Genomic DNA, 27,513 nt, shown 5'->3' on the forward strand with positions numbered 1-27,513 from the left:
TATTTTTTTCCAGTGGGTCACCTATGTGTTCCAATATAACGTTGACTGGGTTTCTGATTGGCTCAGATTCACTTGTGATTTTGCATTCCTTGAGATAATTGCTTCTTTCACTAAGAGCCCGTCTCGTCTCCCTGTGTTGTAGTCTAGCATGTGCATCGCTACGGGACCCGGACACGACATGTTCAGCAGCACTCAGATTATCGGAGGGATCATATACCAGAGAGCAAAGGTCAGCCACGGGCCGGCCTCTTTCATGTTCATTTAACCTCGTTCTTTCAAATCCACGGGCAGCGCTCCTTACAGAGACGGTAACGGTAAGAGACAGCAGGAGCCCGAGCTGCGCCATGGAGTCTGGAAGCCTGCTGTTCCAGGCCCGCGAGGAAGGCCGCTTCTGAAGGCACAAGACCCCCCCTCTCGGGCTGCCCCTCTGACTTCCCCGAGGAAGTGCTTTTAAAACCAAGGAGGCAGGGAAACATTCTGTTGGGGCCAGAACGCTTGCTTCCGACAGCATGGTGACAGACGGTGTAAGGATTCCAGGTAACACGGTGTCAGACGTGACCAGATGGATCCGGACCCACCGGGCCACCTGGCCACCCTTCACTCCTTCAGCGTCAAGGCCAAGCAGAGCCATTCGCTCCTGCTCTGGAAATTCGATTCAGATGACTTCATAGGCTTCGATACGGCATAGACTCTCCATTTTACATTTTCTTCTCTTTCCTTTGTAAAACATTTTGTGATGAGGACAGAATCTGGTCTTCAGTGAGATTACGAGGAGTTGCTCTCTGCTTCTCCCTCTGCTAAACTTTGGCTTCCATTTTCCCCCAAATTTTGTGTCAGCTCCTAGGGGGACAGACATCGGATTTTTTTTTAAGTTTATTTGTTTATTTTGAGAGAGAGAGAGACAGTGTGAGTGGGGAGGGGCAGAGACAGAGGGAGAGAATCCTAAGCAGGCTCTGAGCTGTCAGCACAGAGCCCGGCATGGGGCTCGAGCCCACGGACTGTGAGATCATGACCTGAGCCGAAGTCGGTCGCTCAACTGACTGAGCCACCCAGGCGCCCCAGATATCTGATTGGAAAGACAAAGGATGGGGGACCTGGGTGTCTCAGTTGGCTAAGTGTCTGACTTTGGCTCAGGTCATGATCTCACAGTCCGTGAGTTCGAGCCCCACGTCGGGCTCTGTGCTGACAGCTCGGAGCCTGGAGCCTGCTTTGGATTCTGTGTCTCCCTCTCTCTCTGCCCCTCCCCCACCTGTGCGCGCGCACGCGCGCGCGCGCTCTCTCTTTCTCTCTCTCTCTCAAAAATAAATAACATTAAAAAATACTAAAAAAGAAGAACAGAAAAGACAAAGGATGACTTCAGGCTGTGGTATCCCCCATAGTTAAATCTCTTCCTTTGCCTGGCTCATTCCTACCTTTGCTGCGTGTGCGTGTGCACACGCACATGCGTGTTTAAGTAAATATTTTGCTCCAAGGGCTCTAAAATGTTTCAGGAGCAAGTAAGGAAGAGCTAAAGTACCTTTAAAGCCATTAGACAGCAGCCAGCCTAGTTGCTGCACTTCCTTCTTTATTACCGTGGCATCATCAGAGGATTGTTCTAAATGAACAGATTCTATCTAGGGAGGCACCTGTGACACACTTCAGTGTTATTGTCCTGGGCCCGCGACTCATAGGGGTTCGTCTCACAGGCTGGAATCTCTTCTCAGCAAGGCACACCTTTGCTTTTCGTCAGAAAGGCGGGCAGCAGCCGGTGTTACCCACGACTCACCTGAGAGCCCCCACGTGGCCGTAGGAGCGAGGATGGGGGCAGAGTGGGGACAGTTAGGTGTCAAACAAAGGGGGCGCGTGCTGAGGCGGGACCGGCCTACCGTGTCTGGTGCAGATCAGTTTCCAAACGCGATGTCTCCCATTTCCCTGCAAGGGTAAAAAAAAACGTCAATTCACCCTGAAGGGAAACAAAACAGAACAGAACATCAAAGCGTGGATGGTGGGTGGGGCAGACGACGTGGGTCGTGAAGTCTTTCCAGCTGTCCTTTGGTGGCAGGGAACTCACTCAGAGAATCCCTGAGGTTGAGCTCTCCTCCTGGCCAAGCCAGTGATGGGCCCACCTACTCCTAATCTTAAATTTTCTTGACCGTCTTTCAAGAGAGATGGAGGCCTTTTGGTGCCGCGGGCCGTATCCCTAGACTTTCGTGTTTGTGGGGAGTAGACACAGGTCAGTGGTCTCAGGGCCGCCACGAGTCTGGGAAGCGACTGGAGGTGGCAGAGGGACCCACGTGGGTAGTGGCCATTTCTAAGTAGCCAGCAAACCTTGGCTGAGAGATGCTTTTCCAAATTGGTGCTTACGGGGTAATATCCGTACTGTTCATTTTAGCTCTTCTGCTTGCAACAGCGAGCCTGTGTGGGTTTTCTAGGAACTGTATGCCTCGGCCTCCCAGGAGCTGACGGGACCACTGGCCGCGGCCCATCAGTGGGTGAATATGTCCAACGTCACCGTCTGGCTCAACTCCACCCACACAGTAAGTGTCCCTGAGCCACACTGATCATGCCACGAGGGGAGAGCTCCGGGCTGATCTCAGTACTTAAGGAAGTTTGACTTCTGTTTCTTGTTCTGTTGACCTCTCATCTTTGTGTCTGTTTAAAAATCTTCCCTTTAGGCCCAAACCTGTAAACCTGCCCTGGGCTACAGTTTCGCGGCCGGCACAATCGACGGGTTCGGGAGCCTCAACTTCACGCAGGGTGAGGGGGCATGTCGTGACCTCTGTGGTTCCGGGCTCTGAAGCGTCAGGGCTCTGAAGGGCTTCGCTACAGCCAATACGTTTGTCATTTGTTACTATTGCCTTTAAACACAGGGGCGGGCGTGCTTTCCAGGTGTGCACATGACAGCCAGATTTCCCAGGGATGGGTCTCCTGGAACGCAGCTTCCACGGATTCAGATAGAACGGGAGTCAGCTTTTCTTTGCATTTCAGAGTATGGATGGATGTTGCTTTTTTTTTTTAATTTATTTTTTTAATTTTATTTTTTAAATTTACATCCAAATTAGTTAGCATCTAGTGCAACAATGATTTCAGGAGGAGATTCCTTAGTGCCCCTTACTCATTTAGCCCATCCCCCCTCCCACGTCCCTTCCAGTAACCCTCTGTTTGTTCTCCATGTTTATGAGTCTCTTCTGTTTTGTCCCCCTCCCTGTTTTTGTATTATTTTTGTTGCCCTTCCCTTATGTTCATCTGTTTTGTCTCTTAAAGTCCTCATAGGAGTGAAGTCATATGATGCTTGTCTTTCTCTGACTAATTTCACTTAGCCTAATACCCTCCAGTTCCATCCACGTAGTTGCAAATGGCAAGATTTCATTCTTTTTGATGCCGAGTAATACTCCATTGTATATATACAACACAATTTCTTTATCGTTTCATCCATCGGTGGACATTTGGGCTCTTTCCGTCCTTTGGCTATTGTCGATAGTGCTGCTGTAAACACGGAGGTGCGCGTGGAAAGTGCTTTCGTATTTTCTTTTGATTTCCTCCTTGACCGTTGTCAATTTATGATCATGTTGCTTCATTTCCACATATTTGTGAGTTTCCCAAATTTTCTTCTGTAATTTATTCCTAATTTCATTACATTGCGGTTGTAAAACATACTTCGTATTACTTACACCTTTTGACGTTTGCTGGAGTTTGTTTCATGGCCAGCCTATAGTCTATCCCGGACAGTGTCTGTATGCACTTGCACAGAGTGTCTGTTATGTTCTTGCTGCGTGGACGGAGGTATCTGCGGGTACCTGTTAGGTCCACTTGGCTTCTAGTGCTGTTCACCTTTTCTGTTGTTGGTCTTCTGATTCGTTGTCCCATCTATTACTGAAACTGGGATTCTTTTTTTTTTTAATGTTTATTTATTAGTTTGAGAGAGAGAGAGAGAGAGCAGGGGAGGGGCAGAGAGAGAAGGAGACACAGAACCCAAAGCAGGCTCCAGGCTCTGAGCTGTCAGCACGGAGCCCGATGTGGGGCTGGAACCCAGGAAGCATGAGATCATGACTTGAGCTGAGGTTGGATGCTTAACCAAATGAGCCATATTACTGAAAGTGGGGTTATTAAAGCTCCAGCTATTATTATTGATTGTCTCTTTCTCCCTCCGTTTCTGTCAGTTTTGGCTCATGTGTTTTGGTGCTCTGTTAATAGGTCCATATATGTTTATAAGTGTTATATTTTCCTAATGAAATATAGATTCTAAGTTCATAGGTTTCAGAGTTAATGTAACTTTTCCCCAGATTGTTGCTTTCATGTGTGATTTTTTTTTTTTTTTACTCTGTGTGTGTGTGTGTGTGTGTGTGTGCGTGCGCGTGCGCGGGCACACACATGTGTGGATATTTAGGTGGGGAGTTAAGAGAGGCTCTTTCTTTGGATCACAAGCCAAACAATCAGGGCTTCAAGTTGGAGGTTGACATTTTTAGTTTCTACAATGGGAAGAATGTGATTTAGTTCGTAAATCTACAGTTAATTATATCATTTTGTTTTTATTTGAAACATGAATGAGGAAAAGCAGTGGAAACAAAACCTTAAGGACCTTGAACAAAATACATTCTTTTATCCTATTGGCCACACCAAGGATCTAATTAAATAATGACTCCTATTTTAGGAAGCACAGGAAATTTTGCCTCTTCTCTTATTCAATCTGTTTGGCACTCTTGGACAACAACCTTCATAACATCTTTGTAATAAAGTCACTGCTGTGCATTTGTCAAAGTGATGACATTTTTTTCAGAGCATTAGAATCAAATTAGTGATAATATTCCTAACAGGGACAACAGTAGGGGATCCATTCTGGGACACTCTTCGGGATCAACTCCTGGGCAAGCCATCTGAAGAAATCAAAAGGTGTCATAAACCAAAGCCAATCCTTCTTCACACTGGAGAGGTAATGAATTTTGACTATGATGGTAAACTTAGCATATTGTTATTTTAAAACTTACGAATTGTCAGAGACAAATGATAGATCGTTACTGACATGGGAGTTCTTATTCAGATTTCACCACATCAAATTTTTAATATTAAAAATATGTGTATTAAGAATCACACTCTAAGGAATAAGAGGCATGATTATTGAATATTGTGACTTAGATTTTATGATAAATAACTGAAACGATTAAAACAGTGGAAAAGGAAAATTAGATCAACATCTACCTTATTCAGGATTCATTGATGTTGACTCCAGGAAAGGAGTTCAGACACAATTCTCTGCAGAGGAAAACATCTCAGGTCCCATAAAAAAGGACATGTCCATACCTCCATTTTCTCACAATTCAGGCAACATGCTTAACTAAAGCAATATTCTTTTAATACTGCTTTGGACCATGGATTTTCACATTCTGATCGTCAAAACTTGACGTTGGTGTTCATAATGTAAGTTGTTGATGTGGAAAAAATTTTAAATAGAGTTTTTTTCTTCCCCTAATATTCAATTAGAATTCTTCAGGAAGAAGAAAGAGAGGAAAGGAAGGGATAGAGGAAAAGCTTCCACACTAATCTGACTATGGAAAAGGATAGATTGTCTTGGAGAAAACTTGGAAGGCAAGGCAAGACTTGGTAACTGGACTCAAAAGGGAAGTCATTAAGCTAAGCCGTTCCCATGGTGGTAGAATTACTTATTCACCTTGCACACTCCTCTCTGGCTTATCTATTGCACATTGCGATTCTACCATGCCAGGTCCACCAAAAACTTCACGGATGAGAAAGCGAGTTCAGGTCAATGGGGCATTGGCATTGAGATCCATATGTTATGACCAGATAGAATATTGAATACTACCTCATTAATTAGAAAGAAAATCTATGGTAGGAGGAGAAAGCACCGAAAACAGCTGGAAACATTTAAAATCCTTTAATAAAGGGAATTCTCTGAGCATCATCTGCCGCTTGTCCATATAGAGAGCAATATCCTTTCACACAGTTTTCACATTTGGGGTTTTTTAGCTGACAAAACCGCACCCATGGCACCCAGACATCGTTGATGTTCAGATGATCACCGTTGGGTCCTTGGCCATAATTGCCATCCCTGGGGAATTTACGTAAGTTTTCTTTGTTACTTTGTAGTTAAAAATGTAATTATCGGGTATGTGTTTCTGTTGCAATCACTTCTTCTCGGAGGGTGGGGGGTGGGGGGGAGATAATTCTGCGCTGGCTCCTTTGTATCTCACTGTATCATACTCTTTTTTCAGTTTTCCCCACTTGGGATCTTGCGGCAAATTCTGAAACCCTGACCCTCCTTTTATCCCCACGACCGACTCTTCTCTTCCTTCAGCTCTTTGTTCAGATCTCTAACAGAGATGCCAGTCCTGCTGACCCCAGCTCACACTGTCCTTACCGCCACCACCAAGTCCCCACAGCATCAGCAGCGGCCTCATCATTACAAGGACTGCCGCAATCGCCTTTTCATCCTTACTCTGTTTTCTGGTCCCTGTAGCCACTGTGGCCATCGCATTTCTTTTATTTGCTTGTTGACCGTCTCCCACCCCGCCCCCCCCCCCCCCCCCCCCGCCTACCCTGGAAAGTGAGCTTCATACCCTTGAATCCTTAGCCCTTAGAAGGGGGCCTCTTGGGGCGCCTGGGTGGCTCAGTCGGTTAAGCGTCCGACTTCGACTCAGGTCACGATCTCGCGGTCCATGAGGTCGAGCCCCGCGTCGGGCTCTGGGCTGACGGCTCGGAGCCTGGAGCCTGCTTCCGATTCTGTGTCTCCCTCTCTCTCTCTGCCCCTCCCCCGTTCATGCTCTGTCTCTCTCTGTCTCAAAAATAAATAAATGTTAAAAAAAATTTAGAAGGGGGCCTTTTATGTGGCAGATGCTGTGTTTTGTTAAGGATTCAATGAAAGAAGGAAACGGTAAATTCTTTGTAGGCAGGAGCACATACACTCTCAACTTGCCTCAGTTCCTGCTAACATCGAACGCAGACAGTACATTTTTTTGGGGTCAACGAATGGAAAATGATCATCGTCTTTGCCAGTGATATTCACGGAGGGCCTTTCCCTCCTCCAAGTCGTCTGTTTTCAGTTGAGGATTTGTTCTGAAGACAGGACAGCCAGGGGGAAAGGGGCTCAAGTTTAGCTCTGCCTCGTCACAGAGCTTGCACGCGCCTTACCGTGTTGTGTTAAGAGCCAGGATCCCGCCTGTCTTTTGCCGCAAGTTTTTCTGTGGTCTTTGCATGCTTTTGGAGTCGGGAACCACTTAGATAACTCTGTTTTCTTGACTCAGGACCATGTCTGGACGAAGACTTCGGGAGGCCGTTCAAGCAGTGAGTTAAAAATGAAATAAAATATGTATACCTTTATATTTGGGGAAGAGAAAAGAATTCCCTAAACCTGCGATCTGATACCTTTTAAATTAATCATTGCTAAGATGCCTAGAGTTTCACACACTTGAAAGTAATGCGTAGAGGGGTGCCTGTGTGGCTCAGTCGGTTAAGCATCCGACTTTGGCTCAGGTCATGATCTTGTGGTCTGTGAGTTCAAGCCCCGTGTCAGGCTCTCTGCTGACAGTTCAGAGCCTGGATCCTGCTTCCCATTCTGTGTCTCCCTCTCTCTGTGCTCCTCCCCCACTCAGGCTTTGTCTCTCTTGCTCTCAAAAAATAAATAAAACATAAACAATTAAAAAAAAAATAAAAAAGGAAGTAATGCGTGGAGGTGAATATGAAACATTAGTGGTATAAAAATAAGCTTAAAAATGAGAAGGAAGCTATAATCCGGTTTAAATATTTTATTGCTGTATTTATCTATTAATAATTTAAAAATTGATAACGGTTTTACAGATCAAATAGTACATAACCCTACGTACCTTAATATCTTGAAGTTCTGTCTAAATAAAATCTAATCCATGTTAGGAATTCTGTATTTTATCTGCATTTATGATTTTCTTCCTATTCAGGAAGGTAGCGTAGATGTTTCTAAAATGACATAATCATACTTAGAGCCGGAAATAACCACTCCGGTCAGCTAGTATCCTTCTATTATGCTTTTTAAGGAAACGGGCTTAGTGTCTGTATTTTAGTAATAAGAAGATTCTATATCTGCAAATTCAACCAACCAGTGAGATGTTCTTAGAGCCGCTGACTTGCCCACAGGTAGTGCAGTTACGGCTCTAACTTTTCCCCAAGGCCTCGTGGGTACTTGCACACAGCCAAACAGTTTTGATCATTAGGAACGAGGTTAAGAGAGTCACCTTACACGAGATTCACATCTACGATTGCATGTTAAGTATAACTGGGCCGATAGGATACAGTACAGCGAAGAGCAATTTTATCGGGCTCTACCTTTCCCCCACCAGGAATTTGCAACCTATGGGATGCAGAACATGACCGCCGTCATTTCAGGCCTGTGCAACGTGTATACACATTACATTACCACCTTTGAAGAATACCAGGTAAAGTAGAAAAGTTCTCGTCGCTTCAGTGAACTCTACCCTCATCAAGACTGTGGTGGCAAATGCAGGTTTCCTGTCTAGACTTCCTCAAAGGGGTTTTTGAGTGGTGATTTTGTTTTGGGACAGACGAGAGAATGATAAGCCAGAGGTCGTGTTGGGGAGGATTTGTATCTGGGAGTTTGCCCTTTCCAAGTTCAAGTCAGATTTGTATCTGGGAGTTTGCCCTTTCCAAGTTCAAGTCAGAATTCTGGCCTCACTGACCTCCACTTTTTCTGAAATGAGTTGTTTGGTCGGGGGCTTTGGTAATGAGCGTGGGTGCTGGCCATGTCTCAGGAGTCCACGTGGAGGCATACAGTCTACTCCTTGACAAACGTCCAGTGACGCCAACAGTGAGCTCTGTTGACTCTCCTGAAAGTCCCTGTCTTCTAGGAGATCCTGTTGACTAAGGATTCCTAACTGCGGTACACTGGATGGGAATAATTTCCGTTTATCCAGTTTTGCATTTCTCTGTAACCTTTCACTTAGAATTTCCTTCCATTGTGAGTGTACGTTTCAAACAACGATAACACTAGCAGTACCTCTGACTTCGTCACCGATGGGGACCACAGACACGTTTTATATCACCTAGAGTTATTGCAGATTTGGAAACATTTCACTCTCGTTGCTATTTTAAAATCACAGTAGTTTGGGGGCGCCTGGGTGGCTCCTTCGGTTGAGCCTCCGACTTCGGCTCAGGTCATGATCTCACAGCTCGTGGGTCCGAGCCCCGCGTCGGGCTCTGTGCGGACGGCTCGGAGCCTGGAGCCTGCTTCGGATTCTGTGTCTCCCTCTCTCTCCACCCCTCCCCTGCTCGTGTTCTGTCTCTGTCTCAAAAAAAAAAAAATCAGAGAGGAATTTAAATGTTTTGTCTAATAGCCTTGACAATTCAGAATAATAGATCTATAAACAGTAACGAATGTAAAAATTCCATTTCTGCATTATGAGTCGGAAGGGAGAGAAGAATATGTGAGAAATAAGAAAAAGAAGTTCACTGAAGGAGACACAGAAGCTATATCAATGTATCATTTTTGAGGAGGAAGGAAGGGAGAGCGGGGTGGGGTGGGTAACCGCAGGGAGAGAAAGGCCCAGAAACAGACAGGAACAAGTATACCAAGAGATGAGGAAAGCATGATTTGAGATAGATAACAAGGAGAGCAGCAGAGAGTTCAAGAAAGATGGGGATGGGCGCCTGGGTGGCTCAGTCGGTTGAGCCTCCGACTTCGGCTCAGGTCATGATCTCACAGCTTGTGAGTTCAAGCCCCGTGTCGGGCTCTGTGCCGACATCTCGGAGCCTGGAGCCTGCTTCGGATTCTGTGTCTCCTTCTCTCTCTGCCCCTCCCCCAATCACGCTCTGTCTCTGTCTCTCTCAAAAAATAAAAACAAACATTAAAAAAAATAAAAAATAAAATAAAATCACAGTAGTTATTAGACCTTATTAGTCAGGAAACACAAACATTACTCGTTATTCAATGAAGAAGAACAAACATTATGCTGTCACAAAAATGGTCTATGAATGTTTGATTCATGTATTTCAGTCTCATTGGTTTTCTTTGTCAGCCATGTTTTTTATTGTATGCATTTAGAAAACATTTACTCTGAGAGGGGTCCATAGGTCTCAACAGACTGCCAAAGGAGTCCAAAGGCACCAATAGGGTTAGGAACCCCTACTGGCTTCTCTTAGGGACACGCTCCTACAAGGACTAATATTAATTAATTTATTCACTAGTTCATTCCACAGATATGTGTTGTGACAGATACTGTACTAGCCACTATCTGAGCATAACAATAAGTAACAATCTGCCCCTCCCTTCACGATTACTAGGATTTATGGTCTAGCGAAAGACAGAGAACAGCAGGTAATCACATTTCTGTGAAAGGGATCCAACAGGGTGATATGAAAACAGAGAGTGCATTAGTCTATATTGGGCATTTGAGGAATGGAGACTGGCAGATTTTCTGGAAGATGTAACATCTGTGTGAGTTCTTGAGAATGAGTAAGGACTAGTTAGGCAAATAAAATTTAGGGAGGGAGCCGGTATTGGGGAAGCTATGCATGCAAAGGTCCGGGGGGCACTGAGTTGGTACATTTGTGGGGCCATAGTTCATGGAGGATAGTGAGACAGGGACTAGTTGATGGAGAGGCATGGGTTGATGCAGCATCTTTTATGCTGTGCCCCAGAAAGAAGGCTTTAGAAAACTGAAGTAGAGTTAATTGCAAGGGAGGAGTGTTCTGATCAAATTTGTGATCCAGAAAGGTCACTAGGATGGAAGGTGTAGCAAGATCAATTAGAAGATTAAGTGTGGAGGCAGAGAACTGATTGGGAAGCAGTGGTTATGATCCGGGTGAGAGCCAAGGGTTTGGCCACAGTAAAACCAGGAGACCCAGAGGAAAATGAAAGAGTTCAAGAGATGCCAGGTAACGGGAGCTTGGGGATTTACAGGATATAGGATGAGGGAGAGAGAGGAGTCTCTAAGATGTTGGGGGGGGGTCGGTGGCATTCACTGAGCTGAAGAATGTCGCAGGGAGAGGGGGTGCATTTGGAGTGATGGGATCCACTTAAGATTTGATAAGTCTGAGGTTCCTGTGGAAAAACTGAAGGCTTGCAGCTCAGCTAAAGGAGAGGAGATGTATCTGGTTCTAGTTTGTAGCTCCCTGATGGTTAAATGTCCTTCTCAGGTCAGTATCCTCACTACCCATTTTCTCCAGGAGTTCCTGAGATTCTCATTCTCCCTCATTGTTTTTTTTCTCCTGCTGTGCTCCTGGAGGGCAAACATTTATATTACAAGTACTTAACATAGACTTAGGCTCAGGAGCCGTTCCTCTCTTTCAGAGTAGATGGGCTGGTCGTCCAAATACCGGAAGCCGAGAGAAGCCACTGCCTTTAACAAGTAGTTGGTGGGAGCCATTTACTTTGGCCGGGATATGGAAATGTCCACCCTCCGTTGTCATGATTAAATCTTGAATGAGGCCAGTTTGAATTATGTGAGATGTCCAGTATCACCCTTCACCAAAGACGTGGGACCTCTGTAAATGGGTCAAGGCATGTAGAACGGTGTACGATTTAGCCCTGCCTCTCCTGCAGGCTCAGCGATACGAGGCAGCTTCTACAATTTATGGACCACATACCCTGTCTGCTTACATCCAGCTCTTCAGAGCCCTTGCTAAGGCCATTGCTACGGTAACCAAAACTCATACGTGTGTGTGTGTGTGTGTGTGTGTGTGTGTGTGTGTGTGTCTCAGGGGTGGGGAGATGCGGAGGAAAGCCAAAGAAAACCTTAGCCGCAAATGTTCAGTTTTTTCAAAACCTTCATATTTAAAGAGTTTGTAGTTATGAGGTACCTCTAAGAAATGAAACCGATAGTGAATTCAGATTCAGTTAATACATTTTGGTGGTGACAGCTTTGCTCATATGTATTATCTCATGGTATGCTCATGATCGTCATGTGAATATGGCGGTATCATTCCCCCCCACCCCCCACTTTTCAGATAAGCAAATTGGTTTGGAGATGATAGCTCACCGGGCTTACTCTAACTGTAGCTGGGAGTTGAACCAGTGTTCTCGAATCCTGGTGATGATCCTGCCAATGACATCATGAGTTGAGTGGGTCATTCCTTCTGAGATGCCCATTTTCCGTATGGTAGCATCTCTGAAATCGGGGTGCGCCTTCCAATCAGAGGAATCTTATGGTTAAAATTAGTAGCATGTTTTTACTTTCTTGGTGGTTCAAAAACAATAGTTGCTATAATCAATAGAGGCTTAGATGCAATGAAGTACAGCAGGTACCTTGGAATGTGCATTCACACGCATCTACCTAGAGTAAGTACATCTAAACAAGTTTCCTTGAAAGAACTCCACTTATGGACATCTTCTTCTGGGATGCAGTTATTAATGAAACTGACTCTGGTGTCAGAAGATTACTCAACAAGCAGGATAAAGGGCATAAAATATAAACAGATCTTTATATAATACCCCATAAGCCCCAATAAAGGCTGAGAAAGAATTGGAGCATAGTACAGCCTATAAAGCCTTTTCAAAGAAAGAGCTTGGTCATATCAAGTTGAAACAATGAAATACCTGTTTTTGTGGGTCCAAAAGTTGGATATTGGCAATCCCATTTGCTTCCTCTAATCGTCGACTGTGTGAAGTTTCAGTAGGAGGTATTTACGTAGGGTCTATTTTAATTACCCCGTTATTGTATTATCATAACACTCCTTCAGCTTCAGCTCTGGTACTTTTTTTTCAAAGTAGAACTGCTTTGATTTTCATCATAAAGGCTGTAACTAGTTATAGAATATTCAGATGATACAGCAAAGTAGGAACCCATAACCCACCCTGAGAGATGGCCTCTGTTTTCAGAGTTGTAACTTTCATTTACAACTATACGTCTACTGTTCCTCCCATAGAAATAGAATCTTCAAGTTTTATAGTGATCCTTAGGAAGAAAGTGTGGTTCATTTTGTAGACATTTGTGTCACAGTCGATGTTATGCATCTGTATCTAAGATTAGCTCTGCGATCTTGAAAAAGAATACTGAGTATCTCCAAGCTGATTTTCCCACTTGCAAAATGGGAATGCCAATCGATATTATGGCCATTGAAAAAGATTAAATATATAAAGTGAGGATTAGAGTACATTATGAAGGACTACTTAAAATTTGAGATCAGCGTTTCGATGGCACTATTAAAGGTGACAAATGTGGAAAACATAGGTTAAACCAGTCACGATATATGCTGATCTTAACTTTTAACTTAAAAGAGTGTTGATTGTATTTTTTTAATTAGCACAGAGAAGGGTCTAGGGAAAAAAAGAAAACTTGGTACTGACTCTGGATAAGAGAGGTACAACACTTTTTAAAAGTAAAAGAGCTTATCGTGTGTCCGGCCCTATCCAAAGTCACACGATTAAGGAATGGCGGTCCCAGGATCTAACCCTGAGTAGTGCTTACACTCAGATAGCTGAACTATACTGCCTTGGGCAGGGGGGCGGGGTGAAAGTATTGCCTATGACCCAAATTTTCCTCTGGCGACCAAAGTTTACATTCTGGATGTCTAGACTCGCGTCTTAGCAAGTTCCCCCACATCTTGTTAAAGCTGTTAGCTCTCAGAGCGAGGATGTGTGTGTGGGCATTTCCTTTAATGAAGGCATTTCTGGGAGGTGGGAGCCTGGGGAAAGGGGCTTTGACTCTACATTGTGTGCTCCTTAAGCAAATGCTCTCTGTTCTAGGACACGGTAGCCAACCTGAGCAGAGGTCCAGAGCCTCCATATTTCAAACAACTGATAGCCTCATTAATTCCCAATATTGTGGATAGAGCACCACTAGGCAGAAATTTTGGGGATGTTCTGCAGCCCGCGAAACCTACATACAGAGTGGTAAGGCTCACCAGGAGATCCAGAAGCCTGCGTCTGGGGATGGGGGAAAGATATTGTCTAATGTCACCAATTGCCTCTAATCATGATGCAGACCAGCTGTTAGCAATGATTTTGAAAATTGTTCTTAACTCTGCAGGGCCTCTGCAAACATCAGAATGGGGAAATATTTATTTTTCAGGTGGTCATGTAAAATCAAATTTCTAAAATCCAAATTATTCTTTTCTTAACTTTTTCTTTTCCATTTTCTTAAATGGATGAAGAAAATTCATTTTATTAATGGGTGGTCATGGAACCATTTGTTGGAGCTAAGAAAAGTCTCTAAAGTCAAGGACAGGAAGAGCTTGTAGAAGTGAAGCAGGACTATGCCACTAGTTTACATTGATCTTGTGTCCTGCAACTTTGCTAAATCATTTATCTGTTCCAGTAGATTTTGGGCGGGGGATGTGGATTCCTTACACATTTCTACATATGTATCATGTCATCTGTGATTTTATTCACAGGCTTCCTTATTCTTTTTTGGATTTCTTTTCTGGATGCCTTTCATTAGTTTTCCTTATTGCACTGGCTGGAATCTCCAATACGATGTTGAATAGAAGTTGTAAGACTGGGCATCATTGTCTTGTTTCTAATTTTAGGAGGAAGAGTAGTCGTTTAGTATGATGTTTTCTTTATGATTTTTGTAGATGCCTTTTATCAAGTTGAGAAAGTTCCCTTGTAGGCCAATTTTTTTCTCTTTTCTCTTTCCTTCTTTCTTTCTTCCTTCCTTCCTTCCTTTCTTTCTTTCTTTCTTTCTTTCTCTCTCTCTCTCTCTCTCTCTTTCTTTCTTTCTTTCTTTCTTTCTTTCTTTCTTTCCTCTAAGAATAGAGGTTGGATTTGTTTCAAATGATTTTGTATGTCTTCTGAAGTGACCATGAGGGATTTTGTGTCTTATTCTATTCATATAGTGTATCGCATTTGTTGATTTTCAGGTATTAAATAAATACCCTTTAGTAATGGTGTATAATCCTTTCTATATGCTGTTTCATTTGGTTAGTTAATATTTTGCTGAAGTTTTATACTCACGTCCATGAGGACTTTTGCTGTCTTTTCACATGTTGTCTTAGTTGCCTTTTGTGTTAGGGAAACACTAGTCTCAAAGAATGAGTTAGCAAGGGTTTCCTCCTGCATTTTCTGAAAGTGCATAGAACATATTGGTATTATTTCTTCTTTAAATATTCTATCAGATTTTTCAGCAGAGCCACACGGACCTTGGCTTCTCTTTATGGCAAAATTTTTATTTACTAATTCAGTTTCCTTACTCCTTATAAGCCTAACCAGATTTTCTATTTTTTCTTGAGTCAATTATGTATCTTTCTCAGCATTTAATTTGTCTTGAGGAATCTGTATCTTCCTAAAAGTTTGGATCTTCCTAGGAATTTGCCCATTTCATGTGAGTTGTCTACTTTGTTGAGATAAAGTTCATAATAGTTTCTCACAATCCTTTTAGTTTCTGGAGGGCCAACAACAATGTCCTTTCTTTCTTCCTGATTTTGATAATTTCTGTCTTCAAAGCGCTCGCTGGCTTTTAGCTTCATTGATTTTAGCTTTTTTTTTTTTTTCTGTTATTTCACAGATTTTTGCTCTGGTGTTCCGTATTCTTCCTTCTGATGGCTTTGATTTTATTTTGCTCTTCTCGTTTTTTAAGGTTGGAAGCTCTTCTTATGTTTGAGTGTACCTTTTGTTTTTTTTATTCCTCTGTTGATTTTTAAAAATGACGGATATTTTTAATTAGTTTTCTAGCCGTTTTCGAGACTCAAGAAGTCTCTCCTCTCCACACTCTACACTCGGTAGTTGTGACACAGCAGGTGTATAGAGGTTCTCCCCACACCAAGTAATTCTTTAGTCCTCTGCAGACACCCCGTTGGTGTCCTACAATTGAAATCGCTTCTGACACTGTCTGCTGGGGGTTGGCACATACTCCACAGGTTGAGGGCTCAGTCCCACAGACCACACCCCCCAGCCCCTCACGCTTCAGATACCAACGGCGAATCTAAGTTGTCGCATCTGCTTCTGACCCATTGGCTATGAACTGGAGATCCCCATGAGCCCCATCTCGGGTTAAGTAACTTGCTAGAACAGGCTTAGAGAACTCAGGAAAACAGTTTACTTGCTAGGTTATACACAGATACGACTCAGGAAGAGCCTGAGGGCAGAGACGCAGAGAGGGCAAGGGGTAGGGGAGGGAATGTGAAGCTTCCATGAGCTCTCCAGGAAGGGCCCCCTACCAGCTTCTCCAAGCATTCGCCAACCTAGAAGCTCTGGTGAACCCTAGGCTTGAGGGACTTTTATGCTGATTAAATCATCAGCTGTTGATGATGAACCCAACTCCCAGCCCCTTTCCAGTCCCTGGAGATCAGGGCGTAGGACTTGATCCTTTCAACCGTCTAATCACCTGGTTGATTACCTGGCACCAGCCCTCACCTTGAGGCTATCAGGAAACCCACACCAAAGGCCATGTCACTAAGGTGCAATCAGACCCATCCTTCGGGGATTCTAAGGCTGGAAATGTGCCAGGAAATGGGGGCAGGAAGGGAGGCTTAACTAACTGAGCCCCCCGCCAGGCGCCCCTAGAATATTTTGAATTGAGCCCACGTACTTACCCTTCGGGTGCTGCTTACTGTTTCTGAGGAATCTGAGTTATTGTTACCATCTAGCATCATTTCCTTTCAGCATGAAGAACTTCCACTGGTATTTCTCGAAGGGCAGGTCTGTAACAACATAATCTCTCAGGCTTCATTGATCTGGAAGGGCTGTATTTTCCCTTTATCTCTGAAGAACATTTCGCTGTGTTCTTGGTTGCCAAATGTTCTTCTTTCATCGCTTTGAATGTGTCACACGGTTGCCCTGTTCTTTGCTCTCTAATGAGAAGTCAATTGCTAATCCTGGGGTGTGCCTGTAAGTAATGCATTATATTTCCCTTAACTGCTTTCAAGATTTTCTTTTCTTTTTTTGTCTCTGACTGCCACCCGTGTGCTACAATGTATCTAAGTATGAAACACTTCGGGATTATCCTACTTGGGATGTGTTGAGTTCCTTGGCTCCTCAAGGTAACGTTTATCAAGTTTCGGAAGATTTCATCCATTATTTCTTCAAAAAGAGTTTTGTTTGTTTCTCTCTTTCCTCTAATTCGGGGTCTTCTGTTTTGTGAATGTCAGTATACCTGAGGTCCAATGTGTTTTTGGTTTTTTTTGAGGCTTTATCAATATTTCTTCACTTTTCTCTGTCCATTCTTCTGATAAAATAATTTGTAATTGATAAATGCTAGTTCACTTATCCTCTCGTCTGTCATCTCATATTTGCTATTAAGCCCTTACTGGGGAATTTCTCACATCAGTTGTGATTTTTGGTTCCAAAACATCTGATTGGATGCTGAATCCATCTTTAAAGTTACTTCTCCTAGGGTGCCTGGGTGGCTCAGTTGGTTGAGCATCTGACTCTTGATTTCAGCTCAGGTCGTGATCGCATGGTTCGTGAGTTTAAACCCCACATAGGGCTCTGTGCTGATAGCGTGGAGCCTACTTGGGATTCTCTCTCTCTCTCTGCCCCTCCCCCCCATTCTCTCTCTCTCAAAATAAACAAGTAAACATTTTTTTAATTAAAAAAAAAATAAATAAAATTACTTTTCTTCACGGAGGTTCTCTTGGTCATTATCATCATAAGAATTTCTTCAGTTCTTTACACATAATTTCTATTAGTTCACAGAACATCCTTATAACAGCTGCTTTGAAGTTTGTGTCTGGTTTAACGACAATGTCTGGGGGCACAGAAAGTCAGTTTGTTTTTTTTTTAAATTTTTTTTTTCAACGTTTATTTATTTTTGGAACAGAGAGAGACAGAGCATGAACGGGGGAGGGGCAGAGAGAGAGAGGGAGACACAGAATCGGAAACAGGCTCCAGGCTCCAAGCCATCAGCCCAGAGCCCGACGCGGGGCTCGAACTCACGGACCGCGAGATCGTGACCTGGCTGAAGTCGGACGCTTAACCGACTGCGCCACCCAGGCGCCCCTCAGAAAGTCAGTTTTGATTGCTGCTTTTTCCTCTTAATATGAGCCATATTTTCATATACGCACATCTCATCATTTTTTGTCGTTGAATCCTGGATGTGTTTTGCTATATTGTAGCAATTCTGGATTCTGGCCTCACCTCTCCACTCCCGGCCTTGTTGTTTTTGTTTGTTTGTTCGCTCATCGAAAACTTGACTAAATTAGTGAGCTCTGTCTCTCTTAAGTGTGGCTCTCAAGGTGTTGCCCCCGTAGTTACCTCACTTAGTGTTCAGCCCAATATTGATCAGAGTTTGTGCTTGGATGCTTCGGGGAGTAAGAATTTCAGTCTCTGCGGACACAGTCTTCTCTTGGCTTCAGGTGGTTGTCTTACAGAGTTGAGAGGAACTTCCCACACCTCTCCAGAGTTCTCTCTCTCTCTCTCTGTGGCTCTCCTCTGTCCGGTGCCCTCTTCTCTCTGTCACTCTACCTCGTCAACGCAAGACTTCCTGGCCTTCGCGGACTCCACAAGGCTGCCTTACTTTGCCTGAGCTCTGCCTCTTTGTGCTGTGAATGGCACGCTCTCAAGGCGTTAAGTTGGGGCAATGGCAGGGCGCACTGTGTCTGTTTTCCATCACTCTAGGATCACTCTTTCCATTGCTTGTTTTCCTTGCCCTGCAACCATTGTATAATACGCACCTGTCCAGCTCTTCTAGTTGTTTCCAGTGCGGGGGGATGGGGCGGGGCGGGAGGGGGAGACACACACCCTGTCATTCTGCCTCGTATCTCGTTCATGCCAGTGTAAGCGCAAGTCACTCGTGGGAAGTTTTGATCGCTCTTATGGAAGTCAGTCCATTTCCTATATGTGTGTTGGAGGGAAGTGTGAGAAAATAGCAAAGGCTGAAGAAGCCGCTTTAATGCGCTGTCGCTGACATGAACCATAGCTCTCTGTTTTCATCTACATCTGAATATACTAAAGGCAAATTCACTGGCGAAAAATTGTAGAGCAATTTACTGCCCCCAAATTCCTGTGTCCACTCTTGCAAGGGCATGTTCTCTGATATTCTGAGAAGATAACTCACTTGGTTAAATAGAATAAAATCTGTACAGGTGCCCAGCATCCTAGAACATTTCATAAATCGCGGCCTAAATCTGAGCCCAGCAAAGAATGCTTTTATTAAAACTCATAAAATGAGTTTTTATTTTCAGGGAGAAGTTGCCGAAGTGATATTTGTAGGCGCTAACCCAAAGAATTCAGCAGAAAACCAGGTAAGCGTCAATGATTCTTTTTATAGATTTCAACCCACTTTTCAGTCTTTGTTTGAAAATCCTTCTAGAGGTTAACAACATAATGACAAAATATTCCTACTTGATTTTCATCTTATTTTTTAAAATTTTTTAAATGTGTATTTATTTTTGAGAGAGGAATAGAGAGAAAGAGAGAGAGAGAAACAGGCAGAGAGAGAGGGAGACACAGAGGCTCTGAGCTGTCAGCACAGAGCCCCATGCAGGGCTCAAACCCACAAACCATGAGACCGTGACCAGAGCCGAAGTCTGATGCTTAACTGACTGAGCCACCCAGGTGCCCCTCATCTTATTTTTTTAAGTGTGGGAAGTTTTTCAGTAGGAACAGTAATGTAGAATTAAGTCTGGGAAAAAAAGCACATGGAAACATTTAACTGGCTCTGCTTGGGCTCACATGTTGCACAATACAGAAAGAAATGCACTATCTCTTGAGAAGATATAAATTTGAGTACAATCCCATTTATGTATTCCAATTTAGAAACCCTACTAAATTTGGGAAAATAATCAAAGCGCCAAGGATGAAGTGTATCTTTGGTTCCTTCCTACCCCTGTTTTGGCCCCTCTCCTCCAGGATCCTGGCCTCTGGTCCTACCTGTACTGTCGTGGAGGGGGTGCCCTCCTGGCTTGGAGCCCTTTATCTTGCATTTGCCATTTCCCTACTCTTTACTACTGGCGCTAATTGGATATTTATTTCTTTACCTCAAAAAAATGACACAAGAAATACATGTTCAATGTAAAAATAGGCAATATAGAAGGTTTTTAAAGCAGAATAGGAGGGGCGCCTAGGTGGCTCATTGAGTTAAGCGTCCGACTTCGGCTCAGGTCGTGTTCTCATGGTTTGTGGGTTCGAGCCCAACATCGGGCTCTGTGCTGACTGCTCGGAGCCTGGAGCCTGCTTTGAATTTTGTGTGTCTGTCTCTCTCTGCCCCACCCCTGCTCGTGTTCTGTCTCTGTTTCAAAAATAACATAAAAACATTAAAAAAAAAAGAGTTCGAAAGTACCTGTCTTTCCATAAATGTTTTTAGAGGTAATAATTGTTCATAGTTTGTTACATATCAGTTCATACTTTACTGTTTTTATATCCACATAGAAGACACATGACAAAGTGCACATATGTAATATGGCTATTAATAAAATGAATTCATTTTGCTCCTCTGTAACTCCTTTAGAATGTTCTCATAACTACCCAAGCAATAGCTAGATATGTTCTAGTTGTAAAAATTCAAACAACAAAGAAAGCTGTAGAAGAAAAGGAGTAAGTATACAAAAATGATTTCGAGGTCAGGCTTTTTTTTATTGTGGTCGAGGGTACATTTATTCTGTCCATGAGCCATTCTTCCCAGGGACCATTGTTACTTACAACCCCAAACGCCTTTTCTCCCAATCCGCCTTCCATTTCCGTTCACTGAAATCTCATTATTGCTGTGATAATAATTGTGGCCAGAGGACATTGGCAAATATGCCATTAGGGAAAAATGTTCTACTGCTTGGAAAGTCAACACGCACCTGTTTGCAATAATTTCTCTAGGCAAACTCTGTCATAATATTTGCATGTTTATAGCATTGTTTTCGGGAGATCTCAAAGTGTGATAGCAAAACTGCAGGATTAATTGTCATTTGATATCCTTAGGGCGGAGAAAGACTAATCATCACTATCGCCATGGAGAAGCAGGAGGACAAAACGCTTAGAGCACTGTAATGAGAAAATAATTAATTCCTTAAAAAAATTTTTTTTAATGTTTATTTATTTTTGAGAGAGAGAGACAGAGCACAAGCAGGGGAGGGACAGAGAGAGAGGGAGACACAGAATCCGAAGCAGGCTCCAGGCTCTGAGCTGTCAGCACAGAGTCCGACATGGGGCTCGAACCCACAGACCGTGAGATCATGACCTGAGCCAAAGTCGAATGCTTAACTGACTGAGCCACCCAGGCTCCCCTAGAATTAATTTCTAAGAAGGCCCTGGGACTCAGCACACGACAGTTTCCACTCCCCTCTTTTGTTGGTAATCGGGACCTCCTCACCTCTGCTTATTCTTTACAGGCGCTACGTAAAGTGCTCTGTGTACATTGTCACCTCGGTCTAATTCAATCCTTACTTCTGTGCATTGGGTTACATTTTATTATCCCCATGTTACAGACGAAGAAACTGAGGCCTAGAGAAAGATCCAGTAACTTGTATGAAGCAGTTGTGTGTCAGGAGGAGTTGTGTGTCAGGAGTTGTGTGTTGGGAGGTGGGAAATGGTAGTCACATAGTTCTCATAGTCAGTGGCCTACCCTCGTTCTCTGGTCCCCACTCTAGACCTGTGCGCCAGGGATCACCCTATCTCCTACTCCATCAACAGCCTCCCCGATGTCACTCTGCCCTAAATGGCCAGAAGCCATTCTCTTTACAAGTGACCATCATAGTGAAAACTTCTTCATTGAATATAACCCATCAGCTGAGTAATATTTTAGATAATCCCATGGCCCAGTTGTAAATAAGTGATCCATTCACCAGAGTGTTATTTGAACATCTACACGTGACAGGTGTAAAGGACTGTAACGGATAAAAATGAATTAGACACAGGTCCTGCCCTTAAGGGCCACAATCTAAAGATTTTTGAGGAAAATTAGAGATTATGGCCTCTGTATCTCTTAATCTGTTATATCAAATCTGCACTGTATTTGAAGCTGAATTGTTGGTCTGAAATGAATTATTATAGCAATTTTTCAATGGGGGAATGAAACCTGCTCGTGATGTGCTTTCTAGGAATCCATTGTGACAAAATATAGGGATTGCTTTCAGCATCTAAGACAGGGAAGGTTTATGCATCGTTTTCAATTCTTTCACTTGGGAGACATATTTACTAATAATTCATTTACCCAGAGATGGAAAGATGAAGAAACATTCCCATTTTCCCTCCTACGTCTTGAAATGACAAGAGAAAGTCGTGGAATATAGATCAGTAAACATGTCATGAAAAGGCTTGACTTAGGCCTTTTTTAGAGTCTCGAGTTTTATTCGGTCTCTTCTCTGCCCCGGTTTGCAAAATTTGCTATCAGCTCTAAAATTATGCTCCATTCACTTTTCTTAAAAAAAAAAAAAAAAAAAGAAAGTCATGGTGTGTAACAGCATGGGTAGAGTGACATTCTGAAGACATCGCACGGAATGTAGAGAGAGATGCACCTGAGAATATGGACGAAATTCTAGTACATTTTCACACAAGGTATTGGCAGCTCAGCCTACAGACCACAAGGACGTACTTACAGGCAGGCACCTTTTATGACCGTGCAGGGTCTCATCAAATGTGTCAATTGCGTTTCAGACCCATCAGACCTTCCTCACTGTCGAGAAATACGAGGCCACATCGGCAACATGGCGGATAGTACATAACGACGCCTCCTGGGAGACACGGTGAGCTCGCCTGTTGGACATTTTGTCTTTCAAGCCATGGGAACAGTCGGTCAGTGATGCGGGGAAGACAAATGGGAACACGGGCTCAAGGCCGGAAATTACTGCTATCAAATTCCCATGGAGCCTTCTGGCCGTATTTAGTGGATTTATTCGACTCCATTTGGACTCTCTTTCCCTGCGAAACAGTGGGACATGTGCTACTGTCAGGAGAGGTGCTAATGAGGTTGTGGCCTCCATTTTTGTAAACATCTGTTAATTTTGTTCTTTTCCACGGCCACAGACGTTACCCCTGAAGGCTGGCTAGCCTCAGCCATTCTTGCAAATGGGTCGCGAGGCACACGGGCCTCTGTAGAGCCTGACAGTTCCTTCTGGGAAAATAACAAGAGTCTATGGGCAAAATGATTACATGTTTATACGTGGCCAATGATTCTTCATTGGAATTACTAACACACGAGAAGCTTGAGTGTTTATCTTTTCCTGACTCCAGTGAGAATGGAATTTGCTTCTGGAGTTTCCTCGGAGAGGCGTATCTCTGTGTTTTCGATACCAAATCCCTGAGCCGAATAAATATTTTGAAGATTTGCAAGTGGCATCTGAGATAAGAAAATGTTTTTGTTCCCGAGCGCATCCATTTCACACCGCAGGACAGTGGCAGGGGAGTGGGCAAAAATTTTGGCAACTTGTACCTGACTCACATCACCCTAGATTAGGTCATTAGTTGCGTGTTGGTTTCCTTCACGTGGTTAACTGAAAATAGAGATGGGACCGTGCTGGGGCCCCTGTGATAGCCAGACATAAATCTGGGCCTCAATTTTCCTCGGATGTTTAGGAATCTCGGGCACAGATCATTTTTAAACAAATAATAAATACATATTTAGGGTTAAGCTAAGATTATACAGATGATAAAAAAGCATGATTTGTTTTCAAAAGCCCCAAATCGCAACAGCAGTGAACACTGAGGATACGTATAGGCTTGCTTCTGCCTTGTTCAGCAGCAGCTGGAATGTCACCTCTGTCATGAGAGCACGGGGCCTGTCGCTGAAACACACAGAATGTTGAGAACACTCTCTCCACCCAGGGAACTTACTGTCTACACAGTTGGGGTTATCAGTCAGTCACCTACTCTATCTCACTTACCTGCAAGAGTATCTCACCCGCTTGAGGTGGTCTACAAGGGCTCATGTGAGCTGACTCCCGTCTGTTTTTGTGACCTCAGCCCCTGTGTCACACTTCGCTGCCTCTTCCTTCTGCTCTTCCGCTGCACCACGTTTTTTCCTGCTCGGAACGCTTCGCACCCTCTGTTCCTTCTACCTAGAATGTCTTTCCTCTGGGCACGTGTGGGTTCAGCTTAAATAACATCTCCGTAGAGATACCGCTGCCGTACTTGTTTTGTTTCACCCACCACTTTTAAAAATCATTTTTCGGTTTACCCGTTCACTGCCTTTCTTCCCCCCTTGCCCTAGTAGAACACAAGCTCCATGGAACTTGGAGCCATGTCTGTCTTGCTTACGGCCATATCCTCGTGCCTCTAGAAAAGAGTCTGGCGCATGCACTCGTGAAGTATATATTTTTAACAAATGAATCTGGCTGGGAGAGGAGGTGTCAGTTGAAGCAGAGGACAGCAAGGGCAGAAACAGTGCCACAGCCGTTCTCAAACAGGAGACATCCCGTGTTCTGAGTATCGGGTGAGGCTTTTTGGGGATGGACAAGGTTTGGGTGGTTATAAAGGTAGAACAGGTAAGACAATTTCTACAAATGGCTATTAACTAAAGGTTCCCTTCTAGAAAGTATTTGTCCCTGTTTTGTTCATTGCTGCACTCTCAGTATCTAGGAGAGTGCCTGGCTTACGGTCGGTACTCCCTGAATGTTCGTATAATGACCAGTCCTACCTTTGTCGAATCACACCTTTTTAAGAGCAAAACTTGGTTTGTTTGTTTGTTTCCTACCAACAGTTTCTATTGGCACAAGGGATTGCTGGGTCACAGCAATGCGACGATACAATGGCATATTCCGGGTACTGCCCAGCCTGGAATCTACAGAATGAGATACTTCGGACACCATCGGAAACAGGACTTTCTCAAGCCGGCCGTCATACTTCCATTTGAAAGCACTTCCTCCGCCTTTGAAGTTGTAACTAGTTAATGAAAAGTTGACGAATAATTTAACGCGTGGCTGTCCTCCCTAATTTATAAAAATGATTTCACACGAATGTAAACAATTGGGATGACTTCTATAATTGTCCCTGTTTGAGGACAGATAGTTTCCTGTGAATGGGACAGAGGTGTGTGTGTGTGTGTGTGTGTGTGTGTGTGTGTGACTGGTGGTCTAGAGCCTAACACATGATTTTCCTCGGGGCCTTGCAACTGTTTGAAGGGACAGTTCCCCTCGATATAAAACCTCTGAAAAGTTAGTAAGAGTGGCTGAAGATGTGTGAACAGTGGTTCAAGTATTTATTTATAGAATTATTGAGTGTTAGGCTGGGAAAGTTTAAAGAGCTCATGTAGTTGGAGTCTTCATTTTGCAGATGGGAATGATGAAGTTTCATGGATTTAAGACGCACAAAGGCTACAGGACCTCTCCCCCATCACACTTTAAAAAAAATAGTATACAAACATCGACCATAAACGTATAAGTCCAATTAGAGGCAATTGGTGTGGAAATGAGCATGTCAGCTTTTCTCTATTTAGCATAGCCTCTCAAAGCGATTACCCTGGACTTGATGTACTTGGTCCAGAGTTGTTGATATTGGTAAATTATTTCTGGCCTTCAGAGGGCAAGTACAGGAAAGTCAGACTTAGAATATTTTGATCATGCCCTGTGTTTCCCTAAGTGCCCTTATCCCTCTGAATTGTGTCTCCTCTCCTCAAGACTGGTTCTAAGTGAGTTTCACTAATCAAATTCATCCCCAAAACCTAAGACTTGCCGTTGGTGTAGATATTAAAACAAAAGTGTTAGTGGATTGGAAGTCAGTCCTCAAAGAGCAAGATCTAAAATTCATTTATCTGTTCTTTTATCGCTCACTTACTCATGGACCCATTCAATCACACAGTATTTATTAACACCTGCATGCCCAGTATTGTACTAGTGTTGGGCCTTGATAATTAGTTATCATATTTGAGATGAATGTATAAGTGTCAAAAGGGGACCGTTGGTGAAGAAGAAAATACTCAACTGAGGATATCAATTTTGGAAGGCATTTAAAAAGCAGTCATCTTCAAGTCCTATCTCACGTGTAATCTGTGTTGGGTGCTCGAATTTTGGGGGAAAGAGGCTCCAGACCATTTGGACAAAGTTGTTTCGAAAGTAATTCGAGGGCCTTATGAAATTCCCAGTCCAACGTCCCGAAGAATGAGATAGGACAATCTGACATTGATTGCCTGAAAGTACCAATTCCATTTAAAATTATCCAAGTTAACTGGAGCTAGCTCCCAGGCTACAAAGGAAATTTCCCAAACCCAAATCATGCTTTTGTATGAATGGCAGAGCTTTAGCATTTTAGGGAAAAATCAACCTTAATTTCAAAAACAAACTCTACAGCTTGAAAATAGTAATGATGCTAATCACGATGAGACTGACATTCATCTAGCTGTGACTCAACCTGCCGTATTGCATTGGAACAAACCCGGAACGCTTTTTGATGACCCAGGGCTCTGGTTCTATGCGAGTTCACGGCTGGAGAATTAGCTCATCAGGATTCCAAAGGGTAGCGATCATTTTTCCTAATGACTGTTTGCTATCACAGTTCAGAGTCTTCCCAAGAGCAAGGAATTCTGAAAGTAGTTGACCTTAGACAGATAAATTATATCAGAACTGATGATAAAATTGTTCTCATGACTCAGAAGCATACTGAATTTTTTCCCACTACCTCCATGCCTCCCACTGCAACTTTCCTCAGTGGACCTGTGAGTCCCTGTCGTTCACTTGGACCTGTGCCAAGCCAGACACTGCATTGCCTCGTACTGATGCTTCTGCACCAGCCCTCTGTCCACCAGGACTCCTGCCCCCAAAGAACCTGCAGAAACCTGTCTGCACGCCCGCTGCCCTCTCTTCCAATCCAATTCCATTTTCTGCATTTTGTATGTAAAAATAAGACCAGATCCTGCCGCTGTAGAAACCATAGCTATTCACTTGTGCGTAAAAGAACACCACAAAAGAGGCGGTGATCTGTTAACATACAAACCTAGATCCAGGCTGTGTCATTGGAGCCAGACTATGGGGAGAAAGCCCCTGAAATTGGCGGCGAATATGGGGAAAAGGGGGCTGCTTGGGGGGGAGAACGCTTCTGCAGAAGATTTTGTGTCTCATGTCAAAGTGTCTGCATTTTGTTTGTTGTATTCTGCCTTCTCTGGTTTTAAGAATGCTGTGACTTCCTAAAAAAGCACTGACTGATCCCCCTACAATTTTCGATGAGTATTATATCAATTGCTAATATTCAATATAAGACTTAATAATAAATCACTGAATACAATTGTGAATGTATGGTCTATGGAGAAGTGGAACACTTGTTTTTCTTTTTAAAAACATTTTTTTAATGTGTATTATTTTTGAGAGAGAGAGAAACAGAGTGTGGGTGGGGGAGGGGCAGACAGAGAGGGAGACACAGAATCAGAAGCAGGCTTCAGGCTCTGAGCTGTCGACACAAAGCCTGATGCGACGCGGGGCTCAAACTCATGACCATCGCAGGGCTCCAACTCACGAGCCGTGAGATCATGACCTGAGCCAAAGTCGGACGCTCAACCGACTGAGCCACCCAGGTGCCCTTTGTTGTTTTTAAGAGATGGACTGAACGGTGCTGGATTCCATGTGGGTCAGGTTGAAAAGTGATATGGATGGTCTCTGTAAGTAACCACCCAAACATAAAGGGTCCACTTCGTCCGTTCCTGTGCTCCAAAGATGTATTGCTGGAAAAATACATACGGTTGAACATATTTTAGGACTAGGGCAACCGAGAGTTTCCTAGGCAGGTAGTTATCTGTAAAATTGTCT

The 27,513-nt window shown here is 43.6% G+C and overlaps 1 protein-coding gene across 3 annotated transcripts in view; it reads left to right on the forward strand.

The window, feature by feature from the left end:
• The window catches only part of ASAH2 (N-acylsphingosine amidohydrolase 2), a 100,435-nt gene extending 73,433 nt beyond the window's left edge, over nucleotides 1-27,002 (forward strand). For all 3 annotated transcript variants that reach the window (XM_053206814.1, XM_053206813.1, XM_027049918.2), the window contains exons 11-22: nucleotides 143-229; nucleotides 2,412-2,516; nucleotides 2,655-2,736; nucleotides 4,794-4,909; nucleotides 5,962-6,056; nucleotides 7,236-7,275; nucleotides 8,304-8,399; nucleotides 11,522-11,617; nucleotides 13,664-13,810; nucleotides 19,039-19,098; nucleotides 22,439-22,527; nucleotides 24,480-27,002. In XM_053206814.1, the coding sequence (XP_053062789.1) occupies nucleotides 143-229; nucleotides 2,412-2,516; nucleotides 2,655-2,736; nucleotides 4,794-4,909; nucleotides 5,962-6,056; nucleotides 7,236-7,275; nucleotides 8,304-8,399; nucleotides 11,522-11,617; nucleotides 13,664-13,810; nucleotides 19,039-19,098; nucleotides 22,439-22,527; nucleotides 24,480-24,669 (1,203 nt within the window). In that variant the 3' untranslated portion in view covers nucleotides 24,670-27,002. The remainder of the gene's footprint in view (nucleotides 1-142; nucleotides 230-2,411; nucleotides 2,517-2,654; nucleotides 2,737-4,793; nucleotides 4,910-5,961; nucleotides 6,057-7,235; nucleotides 7,276-8,303; nucleotides 8,400-11,521; nucleotides 11,618-13,663; nucleotides 13,811-19,038; nucleotides 19,099-22,438; nucleotides 22,528-24,479) is intronic.
• The last annotated feature ends 511 nt before the right edge of the window (nucleotides 27,003-27,513 follow it).

This window comes from Acinonyx jubatus, chromosome D2 (genome assembly GCF_027475565.1).
Source record: "Acinonyx jubatus isolate Ajub_Pintada_27869175 chromosome D2, VMU_Ajub_asm_v1.0, whole genome shotgun sequence".
Classification (NCBI taxonomy): domain Eukaryota; kingdom Metazoa; phylum Chordata; class Mammalia; order Carnivora; family Felidae; genus Acinonyx; species Acinonyx jubatus.